Source organism: Neocloeon triangulifer, unplaced genomic scaffold (assembly GCF_031216515.1).
Source record: "Neocloeon triangulifer isolate White Clay Creek 2 clone unplaced genomic scaffold, ASM3121651v1 ptg000011l, whole genome shotgun sequence".
Classification (NCBI taxonomy): domain Eukaryota; kingdom Metazoa; phylum Arthropoda; class Insecta; order Ephemeroptera; family Baetidae; genus Neocloeon; species Neocloeon triangulifer.
The window spans coordinates 2,130,345-2,156,530 of record NW_026775553.1 but is presented as its reverse complement, the minus strand read 5'-3'; the positions used below and the strand labels follow the sequence as shown (position 1 = coordinate 2,156,530).

The 26,186-nt window shown below is 36.6% G+C and overlaps 2 protein-coding genes across 2 annotated transcripts in view; one reads left to right on the top strand and one right to left on the bottom strand.

Moving 5' to 3' along the window:
- LOC132195930 (flotillin-2) overlaps nt 1-26,186 on the top strand; it is a 104,915-nt gene that overhangs the window by 7,598 nt on the left and 71,131 nt on the right. The gene's annotated exons all lie outside the window — the stretch shown is intronic.
- LOC132196109 (glucose dehydrogenase [FAD, quinone]-like) lies at nt 7,896-19,789 on the bottom strand. The gene is made up of 5 exons (XM_059618530.1): nt 19,643-19,789; nt 12,361-12,539; nt 11,536-11,889; nt 10,442-10,874; nt 7,896-9,180 (listed from the first exon to the last, which is right to left on the bottom strand). The coding sequence occupies exons 2-5, from the start codon at nt 12,468-12,470 to the stop codon at nt 8,182-8,184; spliced, it is 1,896 nt and encodes a 631-aa protein (XP_059474513.1). The 5' UTR covers nt 12,471-12,539; nt 19,643-19,789; the 3' UTR covers nt 7,896-8,181.

Here is a 26,186-nt window from a genome sequence, read left to right as displayed (position 1 = left end):
GATTTGAAGACAAATCTCATTTACAAAATAAATTATAAAACAATCATATTTGACAAGAGTGCGTTAAAAATTAAAATCAGTACAACAGGAACTGTCTTCAATCGTATCAAAGGGACTCGCCCGCCCATTCAATGGCAATTTTTTTTTATCAGTCGCAGGTTTTTGTTTTTCATTTTACTTCCACGCGTCCCTGATCATGTCGGCGGCCTTTTCGGCGATCATGTAAACGGGGCCGTTGGTGTGGGCGGTCGGCACGAAGGGCATGATGGACGCGTCCACCACCCTGAGACCCTTGACGCCGTACACCCTGAGCTCAGGGTCGACGACGGCCTCGGGGTCGGTGGCGGGGCCCATTTTGGCCGTGCCGCACTGGTGGTAAAAGGTCATGGTCAGCTGGCGGATGGTGCAGCGCCAGTAGTCGTCCGAGTTGAACGCGAAACTTCTGCACGCGGGAATCGGGATGCTGTGCAGACGCGCGTTGTATTGCTTGAAGGCCTGCGACTCGGCCACCCTGATCGACGCCCTCACGCCTTCAACCAGAATCTGAAATTTCCATTGGAATTAATAATCATTTCATTACAAATAAATGACTTAATTTAAAATTTTGGAAATTATTTGACGATTTTTACTTCATTTACTTTTTTTTACAAAAATATTGATAAAAAAATAAACCTATTTTTAATAAATAAAATTCATTGAACAAAATAAATTTGAATAAGATTTCTTACATCCAAATCTTCCTCAGCCGTCAAGTAGTTGTGCTGGATGAGCGGCAACTTCATGGGGTTGGCTGACCTGAGCATGACCCTGCCCTGACTCTTGGGTCGCAGAATGAGAGGGAAAATCGTGAATCCGTCCATTTGCTCGATGGGTTTGTAAACTTTGTTGTAAATCTCGTCCTGCAGACCGAGGCATGTGTGCAAGGTCGGGTCACTGGTCATCGAGCCAGCGACGAACAACAACTCGACGTCAGGGTAGTCCGTGTTGTTGTTGTACTTGCTGTTGATGAAGCTGATGGCCTCAACTCCGCCAGGAACGGAAATCGGGCCCTGGTGATAGGCCATGAACTCGATCATCATTTTCTCGTCGTTCAAAATCCGGTCGTTCTTCAGCGAAACCTGAAATTAAATTTATTTTAAAGTAGTGAAATCTGCTGATTTTTCTCATAATTTTGTACTGAAATATTTTACCTCCATTTAAATTTAATTTATTTAATAAAAATACCTAGGGTGGGTATGAATATCAGAGGAACGATTCTCGAAAAGATTCTCATGGAACGATTCTCAAGAAAATATTATGGAGAAATGATTCTCACGAAAAGGTTCTCGCACAAGGACAATTATTTAGTTGAATTTTAAAGGCAGAAACCTTCCTGGAGAATCCTTGCGCGAGAATCTTTACTTGAGAACCGTTTCTAAAGAATCGTTTCGAGAATCGTTTCTCTGATATTCGGACCCACCCCTAATTTAATTCATTTTTTTATACAGACTGTATCTTTGGCAGTTAATGATTTTTTTTCTCGTTTTTACCTGCTTGTCGATGAGGAATGTGAGGGCGGCCACCGAGAGATGATCCTGCAGGTTGTATCCGACCTTGAGGTCCCTCAAAACAGGAATGCCGAACTGGCGCAGGTGCTTGGCAGGGCCGATGCCGCTGTGCATCAAAATGGGCGGCGTGCCCAGGGCGCCGGCGGACAAGATGACCTCTTTGGAGGCCAAAACCTTGAAGGGGCGTCCGTCCCTGAGGAACTCGACGCCCTGGGCCTGCATCGTGCCGGGGTCGATGATGACCCTGCTGACCGTGGCGAACTTCTTGACGTGCAGGTTGCGTCGGTTGCGCACTGGCATGAGAAAGGCGCGGTTCGAGCTGAGCCGGGTGCCGTTTCGCATGGTCGTCTCGATGAACTGGAAGCCCGTCTGCGTGTCGCCGTTGTAGTCAACAATGTCGTAACCCATTTCCTTGCCCGCCGCCAGAAAGCTTTCGGCCAGAGGGGTGTGCCAAGGCGGATAAGTGATGGTCAGGGGGCCGTTGGCGCCGCGAATGCTGAAGTTTCTGAAAGTTTTGATGGAATAATTTTAATTAAAGTATAAATTAAGTTTTTTTTTAAATTCATATGAAATTATTTAAAGAGGATGAAACAACCACAAAAATCAATAGTTTAGGCCATGAGGATCATTTTGATAGTAAAAAAAAATGGGTGTAAATTTTTTAAAAGAGTTGAAAAACTTATTTTTTTTTGCAATAGCAAGTAAATTTTTAATCTCTTGGAATGAATTGATTTCTGCAAACAAATTTCATGATTATTAAATTTTTTGTTATTATAATAGTGAACTAATTAAAAATCTTCACAAATTTTTAAATTCCAATATGGCCGATGGAGATAAAAAAAAGAGTTTAAAAAAACTACTGCCAAATTAATTTTTGGTAAACCGATTTTTTAATTTTTGTTGTAGGAGGTTTGAGCTAATGAACCAAGGCATTGTAGGTCAAAGTTCATTGAACCTGGCTCAAGGTCAAAATAAAAAGGTTTATGCCCCTTGAAAATATTCCACCAGAGAAAAAATCCAAGATAGCCGAAAGATTCGCTTTGTCATTTTGCATCGGAATTATACTTTTAAATTTTTTTAAACCAGCCGCTTAGAAATTGTCATTTATTTTAAAATAGAGCGTTTGAAAAAACTGAAAATGATCTGTTCCGATGAGTTGAAAAAGTTGAAAATTAGAAATTGAGTTTTTATTTGTATTCCATTTAAAATTGAAGGATTTTAAAACCTTTTGCAGGATATTTTATCTACTTTTAAGCAAATGAAATTTTAATTAGATAAATTTGACACAAGTTAATGAAATGCAATTATTTTACTAATAATGCTATAGATTTTTAATTGTTTCTAATCATTTTTCTTGTTTTGTTGCAGGTATGTTGAAAACCAGTTAACTAGCCAGATTTCTTTCTGATTCTGCTGGAGGTCAGTTTAATTTTTGAGCCTGATTAATAACAAATTAATTACGAACATAACAAATTTAAAAAATGGTTAAATTTACAATTATTCAAAATTTTGTTCATTTCAATGTTTTCCAACCTGAGAATTTGCACGTCCTCGATCCTCCTGAAGTAGGGCGCGACGTCGTCGTAGCCCCAGCCAGGGTTGCCGAGGTCGCGCCACCGGTCAAAGTCGAGTTTGTTGCCCCTGGTGTAGATCATGTAGTTGATGGCGCTGGAGCCGCCGAGCACTTTGCCCCTGGGCAGTTTGCACTGTTTGTTCTTGAGGCCGAGGCACGCCGAGTCCTGCTTCATCGTCTTGTGGCCCCAGTTGGTCTGCGTCAGCTGGAAGAAGTTGGCCAGGATGGGCACGTCCATGATGAAGCTCTCGTCGCGTCCGGCCTCGACCAGCAGCACCGAATGGTTTTCGCTGAGCCGGTTGGCCAAGAGGCAGCCGGCCGTGCCCGCGCCCACCACGATGAAGTCGTATCGGCGCCGCAGCGGCTCCGCGTCGCGAGGGTTGCTGTTCATGAAACGCGTGCCCTCGGACACGGCCTCGATGGTCGCCTCGAACAGGCCCATCCGAGACTGGCCGTGCGATCCTTCGCTGCAAATCAGCACCACCGTCGCCCACGTCAGCACCACGGTCGCTCTCAATATCATGGCATTCCTAGAAATTCGATCAAAATGTATTTTAATTTTGCTATTCAATTCATTTAAATTTAAATTTCTTTATAAAAAATCAGCTCAATTAATATAAATAATGCGTTGGACTGAAACCTTCAACAAAAAGAAAAGAGACTGCTGTTGACATTTTTCTGTAAAAATCTTGTGATTTTTCAGTATTTCGGAGGGGCTTTTGAAAAAAAGAAAAAACTGTCCAATTAATTTTGATTATGGTGAATTTTCTCTTAATTAGTATTGCTTTCGAGATGTCAGTTCCAAAGAGTATTTAATTTATTGAAAGAACTGAATTTTTGGAAAATTTACATTGCTTTTTATTGGATTTTTTTCCCGCTTAAATTGCCTGATTAAAATTGGTGAAAATTTCACCAAATCACGTTCATATCACCCCAATTAAGATGGTAAAATCTAATCAATGGGGTCAGTCGACGTACAAAATTTACAATCATGGCAAAAGGTTCTGAAGTTGGAATTTCTTTGTAGACATCATAACATCATAAGCTCCTCGTTTATTGTTTTTGTGCAGAATTTTTGAAAAAATCGGAAAAAATTATATATTATAATTTTTGAGCATATAAATTAACATTATCATTTTAATTAATTAAATTTAAGAAACAAAAACTATAGAGAATTTCCATTTAAAAGTTTTAAAACCACAAATTGGTTCTTTTCCTATTCAAATCCAAGCCTATGAAAAAAAAATAATGCTTTATTAATTATTTACAGTAAAAATTCCATTGTTTTATTCCTACATGAGCGCGATATTGAGTGTTTATTAACCTCTGCGCCGCTTCCAATGCTTTCTTTCTTTGAATAGCCGTTCAAGATCAAGGTGTCCGCCTAACAACGACGTGTATGAATGTGTGCACTTTGCAATTTATCCACGATCAAGGCTGCTCGCAAGTTGCTTTAATTATTCGCTCGCTCGCAGCGCTTCTTTATAGTTACATCAAGTGTATGCAAAAGTTTTTCCTGGTTTTTGAAATTGCCTGTTGGTGACGGCGATCGATTATTATTGCAATTACGGATGTATAAATAAATAATGTTGCTCAAATTTATCCGTAACACTCTGATTTTATTAAGAGAATATATTTATTTTTGTTAACCTCGTTGGTTGCCCGCCAAAATATTTGAGAAGGCCAATCCTAATAATCCTGGTGACGCGAAAAAGAAGAGACTTTTTTAAATATTTGTGCAACACATTACATTACTCTTTTCAAACCGCTCATTTAACTTGGCCCCGGCCACTAATTCTAAAGAGTTACATAACAGCTGCAGCAACGCAAACATCCGCAAGTTTTTTGCAGTTTACCGGCCACGCGCGAAATGCATATAATTATTCAGAGTGGCATGTGTTTCGAGCAAGGAAAGTGAAACAATAACCTTTGAAAGACATGATAATTAATAATACCGTTCATGCAATTATTACTTTTATCCCTGGAATTTTAATTTTGATCACTTCAATAAAAAAAATTTCAATTAAAAAAAAAATTAATATGAAATCTTCATAATTTTTTGCAAAATTTATATGAAAATAATAGTTTCTGCTCCGATTATGTTCTAAATTCTTCTATTAATTATTTTAATTAATAAATTAGATAAAAAAATTTAAAAAAATGTTTCTCATCTCAATGTTTTTCGTATTTTGAATTAATTAAATTATCAAATTTTATATTATTTAGTGCATACCAAATTGCTTAATTTATTTCCCATCAAAATATTTAAACTCTTAAATAAACATTTGAAAACTCACGTTTTGATGGACTGGTGCAGTTGGATGTGTTTTCGCAAAGAAACTGATCTGCGGCCACTTTTCTCGTCTCGGCTAGATGCAATCGACTCCCCTGGCGGGTTCACTCTCGTAGAAGGTACCCGTTCTACGTGCGCGACTATTTATATCGCCACCACCTTTTGCCGACGCTATCATTTTGACCTTGCGTAAGCGCGACACTGCGCCCTTCCACGCATGTTAAATCTCGGCTAAATCGGCCGCTGCATCTAATTCACATTGGGAATTTCCTAGCCACGATCAATAGAAGCGCATCTCAAAGAAGAGGAAAGAGATCGATCCCTTTTGCGCAATATTGACTTTGCGGCGTCTAGTTTCCAAAGTTACTGCCCAAGGGCTGCTTTATTGTATGATCAACGGACCCATCCCTTTGACGTGACTGCTTTTATCGACAGGTCTGCGTTAGTTTTTCACTCCTGCCAATCGCCTAAAAGCAAAACTGAATTAGAAAATTAAAAAAAAGGGAAAAATCGGAAAGTAGGATATACAAAAACTTTTCGTTTCCAACCCCATTTTGATTTTTATTCAATTTAATTTATGTTATTTCAAGTGTTTGACGTTTAACAGTAATTGATCATTTAATGATTAATTATGAAGTATTTTAACACAATAATAAAAAGTCAAAAAAGGAAATTTATAACTAAATTTAAGATAATGCAATAAATTTCAAACCTCTATTTTTATTCAACTAAATTCATGATAAATTTTTATACTTTAGATTTTCCTTTGAGAATTTTGCTGAAGAATAAAAAAGATAATATTTGAAATTGTACGAATAATCTTAGAGAGCGGAAGTTTGACAGAGCAACTGATTTGATTAATTTGCACATGCGAAATGAGATCAAGATGTCCGTGAGTAAACAAATGACAAAACGTACCATTGTTACAAACAGCTTATGGGCGAGTTCAATTTTCAAATTTCCTGCTTTCAGAGGCGTTTCATTCGGTGTTTCGCGTGTCAACGCAATTTGCAAGGTCGGAGTAAGGACATTTTATGCAAAGTTTGAGCGAAAATTCATAAATTGGAATTTCTCAGGAGCAACAAACTTGCGACTCGTTATAATAAAAAAAATTGACACGATCTCTATCAAGCGACTTGTTGACACACAATAAAAAGCGCTTGACATGCAACTGACGAGTGCACATATTGACAAGTGCAATTCAACTCTCTCTGCTCATCACTTGCACTCAAATCAATATTTGTAGAAATTGTGCTCAATTTCCGAGGAAAAATAAATCTTCTTTACTCATAACTGCAGGAAAATTCCACTTTAGCCAATAAAACTATTAAATGAGTCTCTAATTAACTCATTATTATGCGCACATTAATCTAGAATTGCAGGCGTGGGAAACCCATGGAATCTTCCGACGGACTCATTGTTTTGCGAATAAATAAAGTGGATAATCGTGGATTCTATAAATAAAGAAGTGATGCAAATAGTTAGCGTTGAAAAAAGTGAATATCCAATTTTGCGCATTCGAGAGACATCAATTATTTTCTGGAAAAACCTGTCAACGCTACAAATATGCGGACAAGCAGGTAGATTCATTTCACCCGATTATGTGACGCACAGCCCATTCAAGTCTCTAACGATTTTTTTTATGCACATTTATTTGTAACTTTTTGTAATGTAACTCATTTTAAAAAGAATTTTTGCAAGATTCTCTGCCACACTTTTGAATTATTGTGGCAAATTAATAATAAAAATAATAATCAGTTAATTAGATTTTGATCTGTTTAAAATTGATCGCTCTCGGGGCTAATGACTTTGTGCCAGACTAATGGACTATGCTAATTAATAGAACGGATCAAACGATTTCCACCTCCATCCTTCAAGGATTTTATGTACAAAAAACAACCTTCAAAGTCAACAATATAAGGTAATGCGGTAAAAATGCAGCTCCATTGAAGATAAAATGCTCAAAAAAGTTCACCAACCTTTTCCTTAAGCAAATAGTAACATTTTATTCCCCTACAAGAAAAATAATAATAAATTATTAACTCTTCGAGACAATATGAAAGTCCAATGGCCTGTAGAGGTTCATCTTCTGATGCCTTGACCGTGTGACCCAGTAAAGAAGCAACGCGGAAATAATTTGCGAATTTTTACTTGCTAAGTGCAATGTTGATTGATCGAATATTTTTTCTTGGCGATCAACGGCCTCGGCAAAAAAATTGTTTGATTGATGTGATAGGTCAATGATCAGGAAGAATTAGAAGAAGAAAACGGAAGCATTTTACAAAATTGTAAACATATTTTATTCTATATGGGAAGCAGTATCATACTTGTTCACATTAACTCGATTATGTACAAATTGAACACTTTTCATGAAAAGTAAATCGGTAAATTGTATAATTATAGTAGTAGCAATCAAAGTTCCGATTTAGTAAAACCGATTAAAAAATCACTGGCACATGTGGCAACGTGCCCTTTTTTCATAAGGCTTTTTGGAAACCTTTCTTGCAAAATCAGATTTTATTAAATGGATTTCAATTGCAAGAAAGTTTCCATTTTCTAAACAGAATTTGTATCGGCATCTTTTATATTGATTTCGAAGGGTCGTAGAGGTATAAAAGGTCACCGAGTATGGTTGGTATGGCGTATAATTATCTCAACATCATCGACTAGATGGAACCATTTTTACAACACGAATCTGCTGAATTCAATCAAGTTCATAATTCTAATGGTAACACTGAGTTCAATGTTCAAAAGTTTGTTCGGCTCGTTCACCTCCTCAAGTAGTAACTCTCGTTGATTACGTTCCAGTCTTGTTTGATCAAGTCGGCGCCCTTCTCGCCGATCATGATGACGGGCGCGTTGGTGTTGCCGCTGGCGATGGTGGGCATGACCGAGGCGTCGATGACCCTGAGGCCCTGGACGCCGTGGACGCGGAGGCGCGGGTCGACGACGGCCTCGCGGTCCTGCTCGGGCCCCATCTTGGCGGTGCCCACCGGGTGGTAGATGGTCATGGAGAAGTGGCGGATGCAGCACTCCCAGTACTCGTCCGAGGCGAAGCGCAAGTGTTCGCAGCCGGGCATCGGGATGTTGTGCAGCCGCGTCCCGAACTGCCGGAAGGACTTGCTCTGGCCCAGCTCGACGGCGATCTTGACGCCCTCGCGCAGCGTGGCCAGGTCGAACGGGTCGGAGAAGTAGTTGGGGTCGATGTAGGGGTACTCGAAGGGGTTGGCACTCTTGAGGCGGATCACCCCGCGCGACCTTGGCCGCAGCAACAACGGGATGATGGTGAAGCTGTCCTTGTTGGCGATCGGCGCGTACATTTTGCGGTACGTCCGCTCGGACAGGCCCAGCACCTTTCGAACCCTGGCGCCGTTGTCCGAGTTGACGCTGGCCGGCGCGAAGTGGAACTGGATGTCGGGAACGTCGGCCGACAGGTTGGCGGCGATCAGCGGCGTCCGCACGAAGCCCAGCCCCTCGACGCCGCCCAGCATCGTCATCGGGCCGCGCTCGTTCAGCACGTAGTCCATCGTGATGGGCACCGCGTTCAGCCGGTCCTGCACGATCGCCACCGGCTTGTCGATCAGGAAGGTCAGCCCGCCCAGACCCACGTGGTCCTGCAGGTTGGAGCCGACGCCGGGCGAGTCGACGAGGGTGGCGACGCCGTTGGCTTCGAGGTGCGGCTTCGGGCCGACGCCCGAGAGCATCAGCAGGTGCGGCGAGGTGATGGCGCCCGCAGACAAAATAACCTCCTTCCTCGCAAACACCACCTGAAAAAAAAACCATAATAATTTAGTTACGAGAAGTCTTTATTGATATGAAAGGCAATTACTGCCCAAATAGATTGTAAATACATTGAAAAATTATCAATTTAAATCATAGAGAGGAAAATAAAATAATCCATTACTTTCCTTTATTTACGTAATTACAAAATTAAAAATTAGGAAAAAAGAAGTTTTGATGGATAGGTTTTAGGATAAGGTGTAACAGGAAACCACCTTTTAACTGTTTCAGGTGCTTGATTTTGATATTAATCAAGTTCTTCAACGCTTTTTTTGGACAATCATCAATCATTGGTGTTTCGCACATTTCGTTATCTTTTAATTTAAGGAGGGGCTTGTGCTAAAAACGGCCCGATTGATTGTTATGATAATTTTTGGCTACAAAAGCATTGGTTTTTAAATGTTCATTCCAATGATATGTCACAAGACAACTGAATTATCAAAGAAGAAAGAAATTTTTGGAAATTAAAATTGCCTTACATTGAAACTTTGAAACATTTGAAAAGCTTGAATTTTTTTCTCAAAATTGGTAAGATAAAAATGAATAAAATTTCCATCAAACCAAGTTTATATGACCCCAAACCTAGCTAAAAAAAAATGTAAAGGAAGGCCAAATTACAAATTTTTTATTGATCTTATGATAAACAGTTCAGTAAACATTTTTCTCAGTGTAGAAACCAGAAACTCTTTGCTAATATGCGTGTTCACAATGATTGTGAGAAGTAATTAATTTATGTTTCTTTGGGTTTCCCCTGATAAGTTTTTCTAGCAATTGAGAAATGTGGGATTTACGTTTAAAACCCGTTTAACACTCATTTAAAAGACAATTTGCATTTGAGAATTTAAATATCTGGCAATATTCAAAGTACGTAATATGCAAATAATTGAAAATTCAGCTCTGTTCAAAAGTTACAGCAGCTCAAACAGGCACAATTTAAAATTGTTTTCTTATAGAAGGAAATAAGTTTAAAAAATATTTATTTTAACGTTAATCTCAGTTGAAGATCTCTATAGTTCCAAATCAAGTTTACTGGTGTACCATTAGAAAATCTTCGCCTATAAAGAGAACTAAGAGATGCATCAACAAAATATAAAAAATGAAAAAAAAAATAGAAAAAGAAAATTACATGAAAATATTCTGAAAGATTTATAAATGTATTATACATCAAAATTTGGTTACTTTTGTTACAGAAAACTCTAGAATTTTTTATACAACTCGCAATTAAAATAATTATTACAAGTTGTTTACCTGTCTCTTGCCGTTTCTGTAAAACTCGACGCCGTACGCGCGTCTCGTTTCCGCGTCGATGAGCACTTTGGTCACGTGGGCGTTGAGTCCGACGTGGATGTTCTTGCGCAGGCGCACCGGCCTGAGGAAGGCCTTGGACGTGGAGCAGCGGGAGCCCCTGCGGAGGGTGCCCTGCGCCACCATGAAGCCGCACTGGTGCTCGCCGTTGATGTCCCGCTCCTCGTAGCCCATCTCGGTGCCCGCCTTGACGAACGCCACCACCAGAGGGGTGCGGTACGGAGCCTCCTGGATCGTCATGTACCCTCCCGAGGAGTGGTACGGCGTCCTCGCCAGGTACGGGTTGCGGTTGTCCTCGGACTTTTTGAAGTAGTGCAGCGCGTTTTCGTAGTTCCATCCGGGGTTGCCCAAACTCTCCCACAGGTCGTAGTCGTGCCTAAGAAACACCGAATTAAACCCAAAGTTTGGAAAAAAAGCATTGATTTGAAGAAGAATTTAAAAATTAATAATTGAAAAATAGCACTTCCTTGAGAGGTCTTGTGAGTTTGTATTGTTTTTCAGGAAAAGAAACAATAATTCCATCAAAAGAGAAAACATTTTTAATTTTTTATATGAAAGATTATATAATTTCAAAATTTTCTGTTGGAAATTGTTCATTTTAAAATTTGTTACTTTGACGAAAAGAACTTTACTTAATATAATGTATGTTCTAATTAAAAAAAAAAAAATTATTTCACATCACATGAACTGACGACTATGATATTGGGTGGGTCCGAATATCAGTGAAACGATTCTCGAAAAGATTCTCAAGAAAAGATTCACGCGCAAGGATTCTCCAGGAACGTTTCTGCATTTAAAAGATCATCTAAAAAGAGCATCTAAAGAATCGTTCCTTAAGAATCCTTGCGCGAGAATCTTATTTTTTCATAATCTTTTTGAGAATCGTTTCTCAAGAATCTTTTCTTGAGAAACGTTTCTTAAGAATCGTTTCAAGAATCATTTCTTTGATATTCGGACCCACCTCATAAAACAACAATCGACTCACAAACCCCATAAAAAATTTTTTTTTCAATTAAAACGCCATGGAAAAGCTTCACCTGTTGCCGCGGACGTAGAGCATGTAGTTGAGCACCGAGGAGCCGCCGAGGATTTTGCCCCTGGGCCAGTTGCACTGGCCGTTCTTCATGGCGAGGCACGCCTGGCCCGTCGGCTCGGTCTTGTAGGCCCAGTCGATTTTGCTGAGCTGCAGGTAGGCGGCCAGCGAGGGCACGTCGGTGATCTCGGACTCGTGGCCGCCGGCCTCCAGCAGCAGCACCTTCCACTCGGGCACTTCGCTGAGGCGCGAGGCCACCACGGCCCCTGCCGACCCCGCGCCCACCACGATGAAGTCGTACTCGGGCAGCAGAATGGGCCGGTCGATCGGATGGTTCTCGGGGTCCAGGGCGTCGTATCTGAAAAAATAAAATCGCATTTAAATGTTTCGTTAAAAGAAAAAAATCTGAAAATCAACATTAATTAAAGTAAATTAGTATTATTTTTTAATTTACCAAAAACAATTTAATTTATTTTAGTTTAATATGTTTATTTTCCATTAAGACCATTCAAAGCTTCAATTATTCAAGAAGTTATTGATTTTTTTTTTAAATTAATTTTCCAGATTATTAAGTTTTTGAGGCTTTCAACTTCTATTATTAGATAAAATTGCTACATTTTAATAGAATTTCTCTGAAAAATTGTGTCAAATAATTATAAATTGATTTTTTTTAATAAATATAGTCAGATGATTTTGGACGCTTTTATTTTGTGAGCAAAAATTTTTAATTCTTAAAAAAACAAGTTTTTGTTCCAATCCAATTCAATTTGAGTGAGAGTTGCAGCTTTAAATGAAATTTGATATATCAGTTTTTAAAATATTTTGTCACCTGTAGTACGCGAGCCCCATGATGAGTAGGGGCAGAGTCCAGAGGCCGGTGCCCAAGAGGGCGAAGCCCGCTTTGAGCGCGGCCGCAGCGACTATGCTGGGGAACAACATGGCAGGCTACCTTGAAGCCTTTTCCTCTTCAAACATTATTCTCGCCACTAGATGCTCAAGTCATGTTTCCTGTGGAAATAAATAATTTGTTAAGTAATTTTAACAAAAATGCCGGAGAAAATTATGTTTAGAGTAATTAGGGCGTGCACAATATTATTGTGAACCACAATTATTGCACTCTCTCGCCGGCATTGCGGTTTCAGTTCTCAATTAATTTCGCTGTACATTTCATGATTTTTATATTCGTCTGAAAGAGTTTCAGTTTTTCTCTCAATTAGGCAACTGAACACTTTGAAACCACATGAATTTTTCCTGCGCAATAATTTCACCAATTCTAAATTAAATATATTTTTTTCATTCTTTAAAATGATCAATTTTTATTTTTAAAAGAATAATGTTTCTTTCAAAAACATTAAAATTATTTCAATTTTTAAATTGCAGTGATTCACGTTCAGAAATATTTTCTTACAAATCGTAATATAATGATAAGATAAAAAGAAAATACATCTTTTTATTCTTAAATGTTGTTGGAATATATAAATTTTATTCTACAATTTTCAAGGAAATGGTTTTTTATGCACTTTTACTATTCTTTATTTCTTTCTTTATAAAAAAAAACAATAGCCCCAACTTCCGCACAGCAGATTTCCTCGGTCCAATCTGTCTTTTTCCCCAAACAATCGAAGCGAACGACTCTTGGTTTTCTCTCGTCAGCTGCACGAATATCGCGTCTGACTGCGTTCGTTTGCATGCTGTTTCTTTATATTTATTTTTTTGTGAGCGGCTCCGACCATGGCCTTGCTCAAACTTTCACTCTAAATTATCCTGCACAAAATTATCAGCGAATATAAAACGTCGGCGCCGAAAATCCTGTGAAAACCGTTCCTGGTCCAGGCGAGCATCAAAAGCTGTTTATTTTTTCCCGATCAAAGGGAAATTTCGGCGCCCGCTCGTGCCGCTTGAGCGATTTTCGCTCCCCTCGCCAGAACAATCGAGCCGAAATCGATCGTCTGTTTTTGCAGCAGAGTTTATTAAAATGTCAGATTTTTGACGATTCAATTTGCTTGGCAAAAGAAGGAATGCTCCAGTTTTCGCTCTCCGCGTTAAATCAAAATCGTGCGCAAGAATTTGCAAATCATGGAGCAGCGTTTCATTTTTTTTCTGTCGTGACGAACAAAAGACTGTAAACATTGTGCTAGGTCTTGCCTCGCACGAATGAAATTTCCATTCCCTGTGTTATTAAAAACATCAAAGTCAACACGCTTTATAAATGTACAAAAAAAAATATTAATGGAAATTTTTAGATAAATTTTACCCCGAAGTAGAATATTGCATTGTGGAGGGAAAAAATGGACATTATTTTTTTCAAGTGATAAATTTTTTTTGATTAAAAAGAAAATCAGTTTGTAAAGAAAATTCTATAGATAATTTTTCAGATAATTATTCTTATGTGGGCACAACTTATTTCATTTTGCTATTCACGTGAAATATTTAATAAAAATTTGAATAATTAGTTTAATTTCTCAATCAATTCCAACTAAAATGATAAAAATTTCAATCATTTCTTTAGCATCTTCTTCAATCAAAATAACGTTTAATTTTCAAATAAAATTAATTGAAACGATTTCAAACTTCATCATTTTCTAGATTTTCCACATTTATATTAAATTTTGATGAAAATCATTGATTTATTCGAGCCATGTTTAGCCGAACCAATTTCATGCCAAGTGATTTCGAGTGGGCGGACACCCTCGGCGTTGGAAACGCACTCGCTCGGCACAAACGCCGTTGAAAGCTTGACAAATAATATGGATTTGTCGTTCAACCGAGCGAAAACTTAATCGGATTCGTCGCGGCGCGTTCAAGGGCTTCGCTTTGTAATTAATCCGAGAGATGCGATTCTCCGCAATTTCGGCGCACAAGAAAGAAAGAAAGTTTCTGCCATCGGCGATAACCAAGTAAGTGCATTTCCGCGATGTTTGTAATTGCAGCAGGCGTATCATCGCGATGTGCGCAATGGTTAATTGTTTGTACATGAACCGAGGCTTTTCTTTTCTTCATTATCTCGAACAGGAAATTATTTTATCACACGAGACTGGTGAAAAGGCGATTTTTATTTTCTTTCTAAATACTTTCCAAAATTCATAATCTCATGATTCATCTTTGCAAATTGCATCATTTTGATTAAAAATATGCACGACTTTTTAATTATTTTATACAAAAAAGCTTTAATAATTTTAGGAATTTATATCGAAATCATTTTGGCAAAATTTATTTTTATAACTTTTATTATAAAATTCTTATCAGATTATTGATGATGTAAAGATATAACATTTTAAATTTGATAATGTAAAAGGACGTTAAAAGATAAAAATGAAACATAAAATTACCAATGATACGAATAAAAATAAAAATTATTTACTTTTTTAGCAATTTTTTATTAAGAATTTTATAAATTTTTCCAATTTTTAGGGCTATTAGCAGTTAATAAAAATTTGTAATTTATTAATTTTTTAAATTTTCATGGGTTATGTTTTTAATATATTTTTTGCTTAAAAATCCCTTTTTTTGTACTTTTGGATTAAAAACGACTTTTCTGAATGTTCTGTGCCTAAATTGTGTTTAAAAATTTCCACGTGAATCACCTGTGGCAACATTTAACACTGCCTGCGCTTTCTCATTTATCGCGCTTGTTAATTTCTTCTTTGTTTGCGAAAAGGCTCGAATTTTAATTGCTGCCCTTTGGCCACATGCAAAGCGTGCCGGCTTTTATTGGGTCGATCCAATCAGCGCGGAATTTCGTCTGTCTGCGGCGCCTTCTTCGTAAACAATTCCGTTTTCCTTCCGTGCGTGCCGCTTTTTATCTCTTCAAGAGATTCTCTTTCTTTGCGGACGCAAACGACCGTTTTCTGCAAACGGCACACAACTTTGGACACTTTCTCAAAAGTCACCTTTTAAGTGCATGCAAACAAACCTATAGAAAGAAAGAAAGATTTGTCCCTTTCTCGCCAAAAAGGGCCGCCTTTCATCCGACTCTTAATTGCGTTCGACCAACTTAACCAAGTGAGAATTAACTCTGTTGCCTTTTTCGTTTTATATTTCGACCCGAGTATGGTGCTGGCCAAAATCAACCGGACGTTTTAATATTCATATTCAAAGTGGCCAAGAATAGACGGTTATTTTAAATCTAAGAAAATAAAGCTTGAAATTGAAATTCAGGAATTTTTATTTACTTTTATAATTGAAAATAAAACTGTTGCTATTTGTTTTTTTTTCTATTCAGTAATAAATAAAATTCGTCTTCCTTTGGGACTGAAAAAAGAAGGGCCTATAAAATTTGAGAGGAAATAATTTTATTACTTATCTTTTCCATAAAATTGTTACAGACTGGAAAGTACTTTGGATTTTCTTTTAAACTGCTAAAAATTGAATTCTGATTTTTTAACTTTTATCATTTTTGATTGTGAGACTTAAATATAATGAGAGAAGGAAAACAGTTTATTTACTATACTTTTCCTCTTTTTTTTCTTGTACTATCATATTTTTACAAATTTAACTATTAATCTACAAGATTTTAAATTCGGGCTAAAAAAAATGGCATTTTGATTCTTTTGTTGAATCAAATTTTAAACTCCTTTCAGCCTGAAAGAGACTCATATTTAACCAGTTTAACAAAATAAAAATATCCACCACTTTTTATTGTGAATTTGCTTAGCCAAGCTGACGGGGCAGACGGTCAGGACGTTTATTAATAGAGCGCGTGGTCACTTCTCGAAGTGAAATCTGAATTTGCGTGAAATGCAGTAATCTGCTGCGGCGAAATGAACGCGCGCACGGTTGTCTCATCGGACGATTTTCAGCAAGGAAGCTTTTGATCGGTGGCAGTGAAAGTAATTTTCCACCTTATGCGGCGGCGGTGATCTCTCGCGCGCCTGGATCGAGAAGTGCGTGTCGTAATATTCTGTTGGCCTGCCAAACCAGTTTCGAGCCGATGGAGTGATCAAGTGGGGCGGCCAATTCAAATCGCGGTGTTAACATTAATATTTCAAACACATACATCGCTACTTTTAATCAAACCGATTATGCACAGTGTTTAGAAATGATAAATGGCACTTCTTGAGAAATTGAATTAATTTTATTTTAAATGTTGAAATATTTGAAACTAATTTCCTCAATAGACAGTTAGATTTAGTTAAATGATTGTAATTCCAAACTTATTAATGATGAAAAACATTCTTTTTTTCAAATTTTTAGATCTTAGAAGAAATATTATTGAAGTTCTTCAGTTAATCTTTCGATTGTAGAAATATTTCAACTACCAATCAAATCACCAGGCATCTCTCTAATAATTCAAAATTAGAAAATTAACACAATTTATTGCCATCGATCAACACATTTTTACTCTCCGTTGTTAAATTATGAAATTCTCTCACGTCTCGTTGATTTTTGCTGGGTATAAAAATAAACGTTGATCAACTGGTAGCTCATGTGAAGTGAAGCTGAGTGAAATTGTTGATTGCATCACATTGCAAGTAGCAATTACTTCTCTGGGAAAGGTGGATGCGTTTAACAGCTGCACTCAAATAAAGATTTGCAAACACTGGTAATTTGCTAATTGCAAATAAATGGTAGAAAATTAACTTGTTATAATGTAGAGCGAAACATTTAATCTAAGATGTCTCTCAATTGCAATTTTCTCCGCATAATTTTATCATTTATCACTTTCTTCAATTTGCATTATAATCTTTTGTAAAAAAAGGTTAATTTTTCTTGACAGGAATACAAAGTTATAATTAAATTGATATATTTTTAAACTGAAGCTCTTATTAATTTTTTTATATATTTTTTTTAAATGTCTTAGGTGAGCAATTGTTGCTTTTCAAGTGACCCTTTAGAAAATAATTATAATTGAAATGCCACTTCATAGTACCTTCTCTACTTGAGCAAGTCTTGAAGTGGCAAAGAACAATTTTATTGAGTGTAAAATTATAATTTGCTTTGCACTGAACTTAACACTTGTCATTTTGTTCGCAGGTAAGCGCTGGAAAGAGATTGCAACATAATTGTCCTGGTGAAGGTTTGCGTTGTGTCATCGCGTCCGTCGCATCAAATATCGCACATTAGAAAGGAAAGAAATGATTATTACACCATTGGGATTGAATTTACTTTTCAAGAAAATGGCTACGCATAAATTTGCGCCAAAAAGGTGTTAATTTTGGTTAATCGCGGCAAAATTTCGCAACTCAAATAACGCGCGAAATCGTGTAAATAACGCGCGCTTTCATCAAACGCTTTGCATAATTTTTGTTTTACTTTTATTACGACTGCCTTGGGATACGAAGAGCACGCGCACATTTACGACCGCCGATTTTCAATCGTGAGTTGCAAATAACTAAAGGCACTGATTACAATTTTACGCCTCCGTCAAACGCTTTAATTTGGAATGTTCTCGTTGCCGGACGCAATTTTACGATTTCATTGAACCAAATTGCTCTTTTATTGATCAACAATTTTTCAACCAGTGCATTTGTCCACATCTTGAAAGTCAAAATTTTAAAAATTCGGAGGGTGGGTCATGTCATCATATCAGAGGAAAGATTCTCGCAAAGATTCTCAAGAACAGATTCTCGCAGAGATGCCCAATAAAAGATTCTCAACAATCGATTTAAAAAAAAATATTCTCGTAAGGATTCTCATTCTCAAGAAACGATTCTTTAGTTGAATTTTTAAGGCAGAATACGTTCTTGGAGAATCCTTACGCGAGAATCGTTTCTCGTTAATATTTTCTCTGATATTTGGATCCACCCACAGTGTTCTTTCTTTTTGCGTCCAATTTAATTCCCCCAGAGTTAATTGACGTGCAAATCTCGGTACTTTCAACAATGGCCGTTGCTCAACGTCCTCTCTGCAAGTTAAAGGCCATTAAAATTGCCATCACTTCTGCACTCGCGACGTGACTTCTTTTTCACACAAGGAGCCTCTCTTCCTGGTAACCCTACCTTTCTCCAATGTGCATTTCGTTTTGTTATAAACTTGCAACGCTCTTCGCACCAAAACCGGTTTTGTGTGCAATTTAAAAAAAAAATCCCATGCTCAGTAATATAATAATTAGTAATTTTTGTAATAATACACAAAGCTCAGTGGTCGTCGGGGGAGAAATCTAGCTTTGGATTCGCAGCAGGAAGTGCACGCATAATGACAGTAATCAATTTACTTCGGAGAAAACTCGGGTCAAGAAATGACTATTTCGCTCGTTTTTACATTTTATTGCCAATCATCATAAATCACGAGAAAACTGATACGCTGGACCGCGTCCCCCTGAAGAGCTTAGAAAGTTCTTAATCTCATTTGCACACAAGAATAGACGCGCCCTTTTCCTGCTAAACCGATTTGCATATCAGAGAGATAAGAGAGGCGAACAATGGCGCAATAAATAAAATAATTACGTGCAAGGAGAAACTGGCCGGGCTGATGTCACTTTTTTAGAGAGAGAGTGCAATTGAACGTTCATTTAATAAATGTCCCTTGTGCATATGTAATTATAAAGCAACAGAATTCCCACGCAAAAGTGCAAGCAAGGTTACTGGGTTAGCAAGTTTTCGGTGCAAATTGAGTGTCGGAGAGATTTCTCACAAAACAGACACACAATGCGTGGATGCGAGAGAAAGAAAGAAAGAGAGGAAACGAGTGCAGAAAATACTGATTTTGATCTGTGCCAAAATTCAAATAATTTTGTTATAAAAAAATTATAAAATATAATTTATCCAAATCTTTAAAATAAAGGAAAAGTATTTCGACCAAATTTATTTTGTAACGAATTAGAAAATATTTATTTTGACTATAATTTTCCTCTATATTTAATTTTGGTTTGTAAATGTAAGAAAAATTTAAATCTGAATTTTTGAAATTTTATAAATTTCACATTGTTTCTTCTTATGGGAATTTTCTAAAATAATTTTTTCCTTAAAATAAGTTGACCAAAATTGATAACAATTCTAAGTAAGATGGAGAAATATAATCGGTCGACATAAATAATTCACATTGATCTTAAGGAAAAAATTGAAAAAGTCGTTAATTTTTCAATTGTTTAGAAAAAAAAGGAATTTTGATAAGACTTCAAAATACCAAATAATAAAAAAAAAATTGAAATTTTGATTTAAATAGAACCGTACCTGATGCAACGTGTAATCCTTTTGTCCAAACAAGTTTTGTTCTCCTTCTTTTCCTGGGTTGACGAACTGAAACTTTTTTTGGCTGCAGCTCGCAGCATCGAAAGTCTCCGTGGACGGCTCGGAAGCGAGTGTTGGTTGGCGGCGTGTCTGGCCGTCTGGCCGATCCTCCTCTGCGCCACCACCAAGCCTCTCACTCTCTCCTTCGGCACCACTGGCTTGCTTCTTTGCTCAAGCTCCACTCGCACAGATTGAATCACTACTTCCATGTAATCGGCCCAGAAATGAGAAAAAACTATTTGAAGCTGCAGCCCCTCGGAGGCGCGGTTTGCCAAAAGTAGGTCTTAGATGCGCTTTTACCTGCCGAGATGGGAGATTTTTTTTACAACTCCCGCTGGGCTAATTAGCAAAAGCGATAAGGTCGAGTAATTAGTTTTTTTTCGATCTTCCTTCGGCTGGAGAGTTTCGTGTCGAGAAAAGTCAAGGTTGCCTGGACAGATTTTGCACTTTTATTGCCGCGCGTTCAGAAAATAGAAAAGGCCGCGCCTCGGCATGTGTGAAATTTTTGCCATTTAGTCAAGTGGTCGTAAATATCTTTGCATAACTGCGAATTGCAAAATTAAAGAAAAAAAAATGACTGGAGCGCGTAAAAATGTGAATGCTCAGCCATACAAGGTGAGTTGCTAAAGCAAAAATAATGAGATAAATCAATAAAATAAAAATTTGTTTAGGAGTTTTTAGAGGTAAATTTTATTATTGCTAATTTTGAAAAGTGACGACCTCAAAATTACAACAATGAAGAGTTCTAAATTATTTGAATCGTTTGATCAATATTTTTCAACCTTCACAATATCTGTGACAAAAAATGACTTGTTTCAAAATTATTTCTTCAATTAAATTCGTAACATTTCGATTTTATGTGAAACTAGAATAAATAAGAAATACTTTCATGATTTTTTTTTAATCGACTTTTTCTTCTGACATCTTTTGGAGCAGAAAATAATTGTGAGAAGTTCTCATGACCAAAAGTGTCTGGAAAAAACGCTTCGGAGAAAAGTGATTTTATGGCGTGAACCTTTTTTTGGCAATACAAATTAAACGGCGCTGCACGTAACAAGGTGAATTTTAGCGGCCGATTGTATTGCGCGGCTTGTTTATGCGCGTCGTCGCGTAATTCAATCAAGAATTTTGTACTTTCTCTGGCGCGCGTCGAGTTCCGCATTTCAGAGTGTTTGTTCAGTTATTTCTGTCGCTCAAAATTTCCTGCGCAACCTTTTGCAAAATAACTCAGGTAACGTCACCCAAATGGAATCTAATTTTGCATTATATAATGACTTAATAATGCTCGCGCCCAATGTTGTCGAAAATCATGAAGTTTCCTGACGGCCTCGGTTGAAATCTCGCCAAATTAATAACAAGTGCCAAAGGAGAGCGTTTCAAATGATCCGCACGTGCTCGCTGACGTCACAAATTTTGCTGTGGGAAACAAAAATCGTTCAATTTTCAAAGCATTTAATCTAATAATGCAAGTTAATTAGTTCAATTAGAGACGCGCTGCCAAATTTAACATTCTTCAAATGTTAATTTCCATTAAATTGAAATTAAAAAAAAATTATAATTATTATTTTATTTCTGAAGAATTAATTATTATTATTGTTCATTAAGAAATGAAATTTAATAATAAAAATGGGCTGAAAAGGTTTTAAACTTAAATGATGAAATGAGAAATGAAAAAGCAAAATATTCTGATTAGATTTTGTGCTCTTGTCCTTTTGACTTGTACATTCACCACAAGGCCAATATTTGTAATGAGAAGTCTGCGATTGGAGTGAAAATGCACATTTTCATCTGCCAAGCTGAGCTCTAATCCGCCCACATAAATTATGAATAAAATTGCTCTCTGTGGAAAGAGAAAATGCCATAGTTGCTCTTGAAATGCGATACGGATCATCGGCGCTTCTTGTATGCACCTCTCGATTCGATTATAAATAATGCACGCCATTTCTTTCTCTTTGAGATGCCATAAATACAAAGAAGTGAAACTCGTCTTGTTCTCGTCACAAAATATCATATAATTTTATTCAAAATTCGACATGCTGCACCATCATGAAAGATTTTATCAACTAAAAATTGTAAAATTTTCAGTTTTAATTGAACTCAATTCACCTGAGAATAACAATTTTTTAAAATTTGATTCCACTATTTCATCACAGGATCGCCATTTTCTAATTATCAGTCAACATCATCATTTTGTAGTAATTGTTTAAAATCCGATGAAGAATTATCGGATGAGATTAATTTTGCAAGCAAAATGTTAGAGCGGAAGAATTAAAACTTTCATCGTGATTAATAAGTGGCTGGGCAGACGAAGAATTCAAGGATTTTTTCTCTAAATAAAAATTATTCAGAAATTTTCTTCAATCATTAAATTTGTTGAATTATAAATAATTTTATTCAAGAATATTTACTTTAAGGGATAATATTTTTGTTCAAAAAATGATTGATTCCATTAGAAAATTGTTCTTAAAATTAATAGATTCTTCTCACTGGCCCGTCGAAAGTTAATTAAAAAAAGCACCTCTGTAAATCGGTGATCCCGAAAGGTTAAGGCCGCTGTGCTCTGCAAAAAGAAGAGCCGCGTGCGTGCTTGAAACGTTGGAATTCGTTTCACGTCGTGTGCCCTACATTTTAACCTCTCTCTGCGTTTGTTTCTTGGGTGCGTGGGATGAGAAAAGCTCAGCGCGTATTTGCTTTTTGTGTACGTGCCACTGCAGCTGATATTTACAGTCTGCGAGGATCTCATTAGCACTTTATGATGCGACCAAGCGAGGTGTCACAAGAAAAAAGAAAATGAGTTTCTATTCATGAATAGAGATAATAATTTGTCTCTCACATTAATAAGCTGCGCATGACTGCTTGCAAGTCTTCTAATTATAATTCTCTTTCGAATTTTCTTGCAAGCAAATTTGCTGTTGGATAGAAAAAATTTGTGGATTGTTTGAAATTACTAGATTTTTGTTTTTCTGATCTGAAGTAAAAATCTGGAAATTTAAAACCTAATTTATATTGATTAGATGGGGAGTAAAGTTAATATTTATTTAATAACTTTCAAAATTTGGCATTTAGAAAAGAATTTTTGTAGCCACAGAATAAAATTTAAGATTAATTTGAATCGTTTAGTTGATCTAAGCAAAATCACAGGTCAAATGTCAAATGATGTCAAGTTTCCAAACTGAAATCATAATTTAAGCTGAAGATAGAAATTTGATTCCTAGTGAAATTTAAAATTGTAAATAAAAATAATATCCTAAACTTCATTTTAGGTTAGAAAAAACGTTTTAAAAATATCATAATTTCCAAAACATAAATTGATATTTCATAAATTAAGGACATTGTTAATTTAATTCAACAATTTCAATTACATCAATTTGAAAGAAAATGTTGAAATAAATATTTGATTTTGACTTTTTGACAGTCTTTTCAAATGTTTAATCCTTGGAAACAATCGATTCACGCATCGCTTGCTCCGTCAGACCTTTCTTTGAAGGACTTTCTTTCATTCTCCTCCATTTATTTTCTATTTTTTTATTCTCTCCGAATCTCACAGCCTTGGTGGTTATAATGAACCTGGAAGCAGCCGTGAATCGTTGTTTGTTCTTCACTTTCTTTCGTAATATCTCGATCAAACAGCTGCACGATTCTGTGCTTGAGATGAATAAATAAAAAAAAATGCACTTTTCTTTCTGTGGCGCACTTGACACGAATGAAGATGAAACTCTTAAGAATCAGTTTCTTCTCGCTGATCGACTTTCCCATTTTTATAAATGAAAAATCTGGATCCACAGAGGATTATATATATTTTTTTTAAAGAAGATTAATTTTTAAAATTTAGGGAACGATTATTAATTTTGTTTAAAAAATTAATCTTTCATTGATCGATATAATAGTTTTTCCCCAATTTTATATCAAAATAATAAGCCAGAATTGGGCGAGTTGAGACAGCTTCTGAACGCGTGATTGTTTTAATTTTTACTGCTTGTCAAAAGTAGGAAGTGAAAAGGCCGGCGTCGCGAGATGCGCCTCTTAGCTCATAATATTTTATCATAGCGTTGCGATCATTTGACTTGAGCGACCGTGCGATTGATGATTATTACGAGAAGAAAGCTGATATTTTTTCCCCGACGACGGCCCAAGGCGATTCGGTCGATTGCCTAACACCAGAAGAGAGCATCTTCCTCCCGTGGCGTATGATATAATTTTCGGCTCCCATCGTAATAAACTTAATCACCAGATCAATCAAAAAGACACAAACAAACACGCAGGTCGATCAGATCAGGCGCATCGGAAATGCGCAGAAAAGTGAAATTTAATCAGCACATTATCGAGTCGTGATATTTATTTTCTCTGCCAATAACAAGTGTATATAGAAAATTTCCTCTATTTCAAACGAGGAAAGGAAAAAGCAAAAATTATCTTCTAGAAAAATTTTGTTTTAAAGAGGAGCTAACGATTTCTATTCTGAAATTAATACTTCTTAATACGGTAAATTTAAATTTTTGATCTAGATTTATCAATTGATTTTATTTTTCAATCTTAATTGGGGTGGTTTGGTGAAATTTTTATCAATTTCCGTTTGGCAAGTTTGAGATGAAAATTATTTTAGAAAAAAAGGCAATGCTAAATTCCAAAAATTACAAAAGTGTCTTATAAAATTTAAGACTCTTAAATTTTTCTTACAATATTTGAGGGAAAATTACCAACAAATTATTATTATTATTATTTATTTTTAAATTTTTTATAACAAAAACTTACGTAATGTTAAAACAGCTTAAAAAAATTGCGAGATCATCAGATTAAATTTGCATGGAGACGTGAAAGGGAGACCATCTGCTGTGAATTAATGCAAAGTTTTCAAGTCGGACGCGGAAGAGCGAAAATCGTTTAATGGATTTTTAATAGAACGAAAAGTGGTGCTTTCTTTCTTTCTTTGTCTCGGCCCGTGTGCATTTGGCTCTGAGGCCATTAATCAGATCATGAATTAAAAAGAGTTTCTTATCCGCGAGCGATCTGCTCGCCCAGCCGCAGAAGCCGCCGACCTAGCAAAAGTCACGCCCATCTAATAATAATAAATTTGAACAAGTTGGTCGCCGCCACCGGCAGGCAGAAAGAGTGTGCGTCTCGAATTGCGTAAGTCGACGCTTTCGGCGCCGCCATGGCTAATCAAGCACTGAGCTTCGATAATCTGCAAAAAGAAAGGAGGAATTTGTTGAGGCAACAAATTTTAAAAATTGGCATTCATTTTTTATTCCATGGCGACTGAATTTGAGGAAAATATGTTATAGTTAATGAAAAAAACATTTATTACAAATATCTAATAATAATAATCATAGTTTAATAATAGTGATAATATAAATAAAATTAACAGTAATAATAATAATGGAAATGAATGGAAATAATAATAATGGGCGCTATTCTCTTGAATTGGTTCTCCCGGTTCGATTTTAAAGCTATCCCGGGATAAATCCAAAGGGATAAATTTCAACCCCCTGACCCAGGCTAATTTTTTTAACCCGCCTTAATTTTTTTTCTTTACCCGTATCGACTTATTTAAAATCTGCGATTCACTCGTTTTAAATCTTGGCTCCAACTTCGGCTCCGACCCCGGGAGTACCAACTCCTCATGAGTCCAGCCCGTTGGAAAGTGCTAAATTTTTAGAGCCGAGCTAAAAAAAATTCCCGCCACTATCTTCCTGGGGGGTGTCTTGTGATTGCCCTCCCAATTTGTTAATTGTTTGTACCTATTAAATAAGAGCTGTTAAAAAAAATAATAAACTGCGATTTTTTCTGTTTTATTGAAAAATTTGTTTGAATAAATTCACGACTAGTAGAAAAATCCCAATTTCAATTTGAACAAGCGAATAGTTTTCTCATTCATGTGATTTTATTGCTCCCGCACCAGATGGTCGGACCATTAGCGATTTCCGCCGAATCTCGTTTTCTTGATTGCTAAGCTTGTACTTTTGGCAAAAGGAAATCTGTCTCGCCGGACATCACAAATATTTGCAGACGAAAAGAGAAATTTATTTGCTCTGCTGCGGCAGCTGGAAAATTTATCTCAGACACCCTTTTCATTCGATTTTCGGAGGTGAAATTTCACGCAACGAAATAAAAATCATCTCTTGCGGTCACGTTTGTGTCTTTTTCCTGCGAGCACTCCAACAAAACTATTTGGAGTCAGGAAGAGTGCATTTTCGTTACAATCCTTTGTTTCTATTATGACGTTTTGAAGTCGCGGCACGCAATTCGGTTGTCATTATATCATTATTTGTTTCCAAGCACGTGAATGAGAGCATGAATCCTAAGAAGATGAAAAAAACAAGCCACTCATCCTAAACTTGTCAACTACAAATAATTACACACAAATTTCTATAAGTTTAAAATAAGTGAATGATTAAAAATTCCTCTTGCTGAATTAATTAACATTTTGTTAAGAAGATTTTTTTTAAATTTTGTATTATTTCTATGAAATAAATTTTTTTTTAATTTG

Excerpts from the sequence above, each read along its gene's own strand:
- LOC132196109 (XM_059618530.1), bottom strand. The coding sequence starts at position 12,470 with ATGTTGTTCCCCAGCATAGTCGCTGCGGCCGCGCTCAAAGCGGGCTTC. Across the intron at positions 11,890-12,360 it reads ATGGGGCTCGCGTACTACAG|ATACGACGCCCTGGACCCCG; the intron begins GTGACAAAATAT and ends TTATTTTTTCAG. Across the intron at positions 9,181-10,441 it reads ACAGAAACGGCAAGAGACAG|GTGGTGTTTGCGAGGAAGGA; the intron begins GTAAACAACTTG and ends TTTTTTTTTCAG.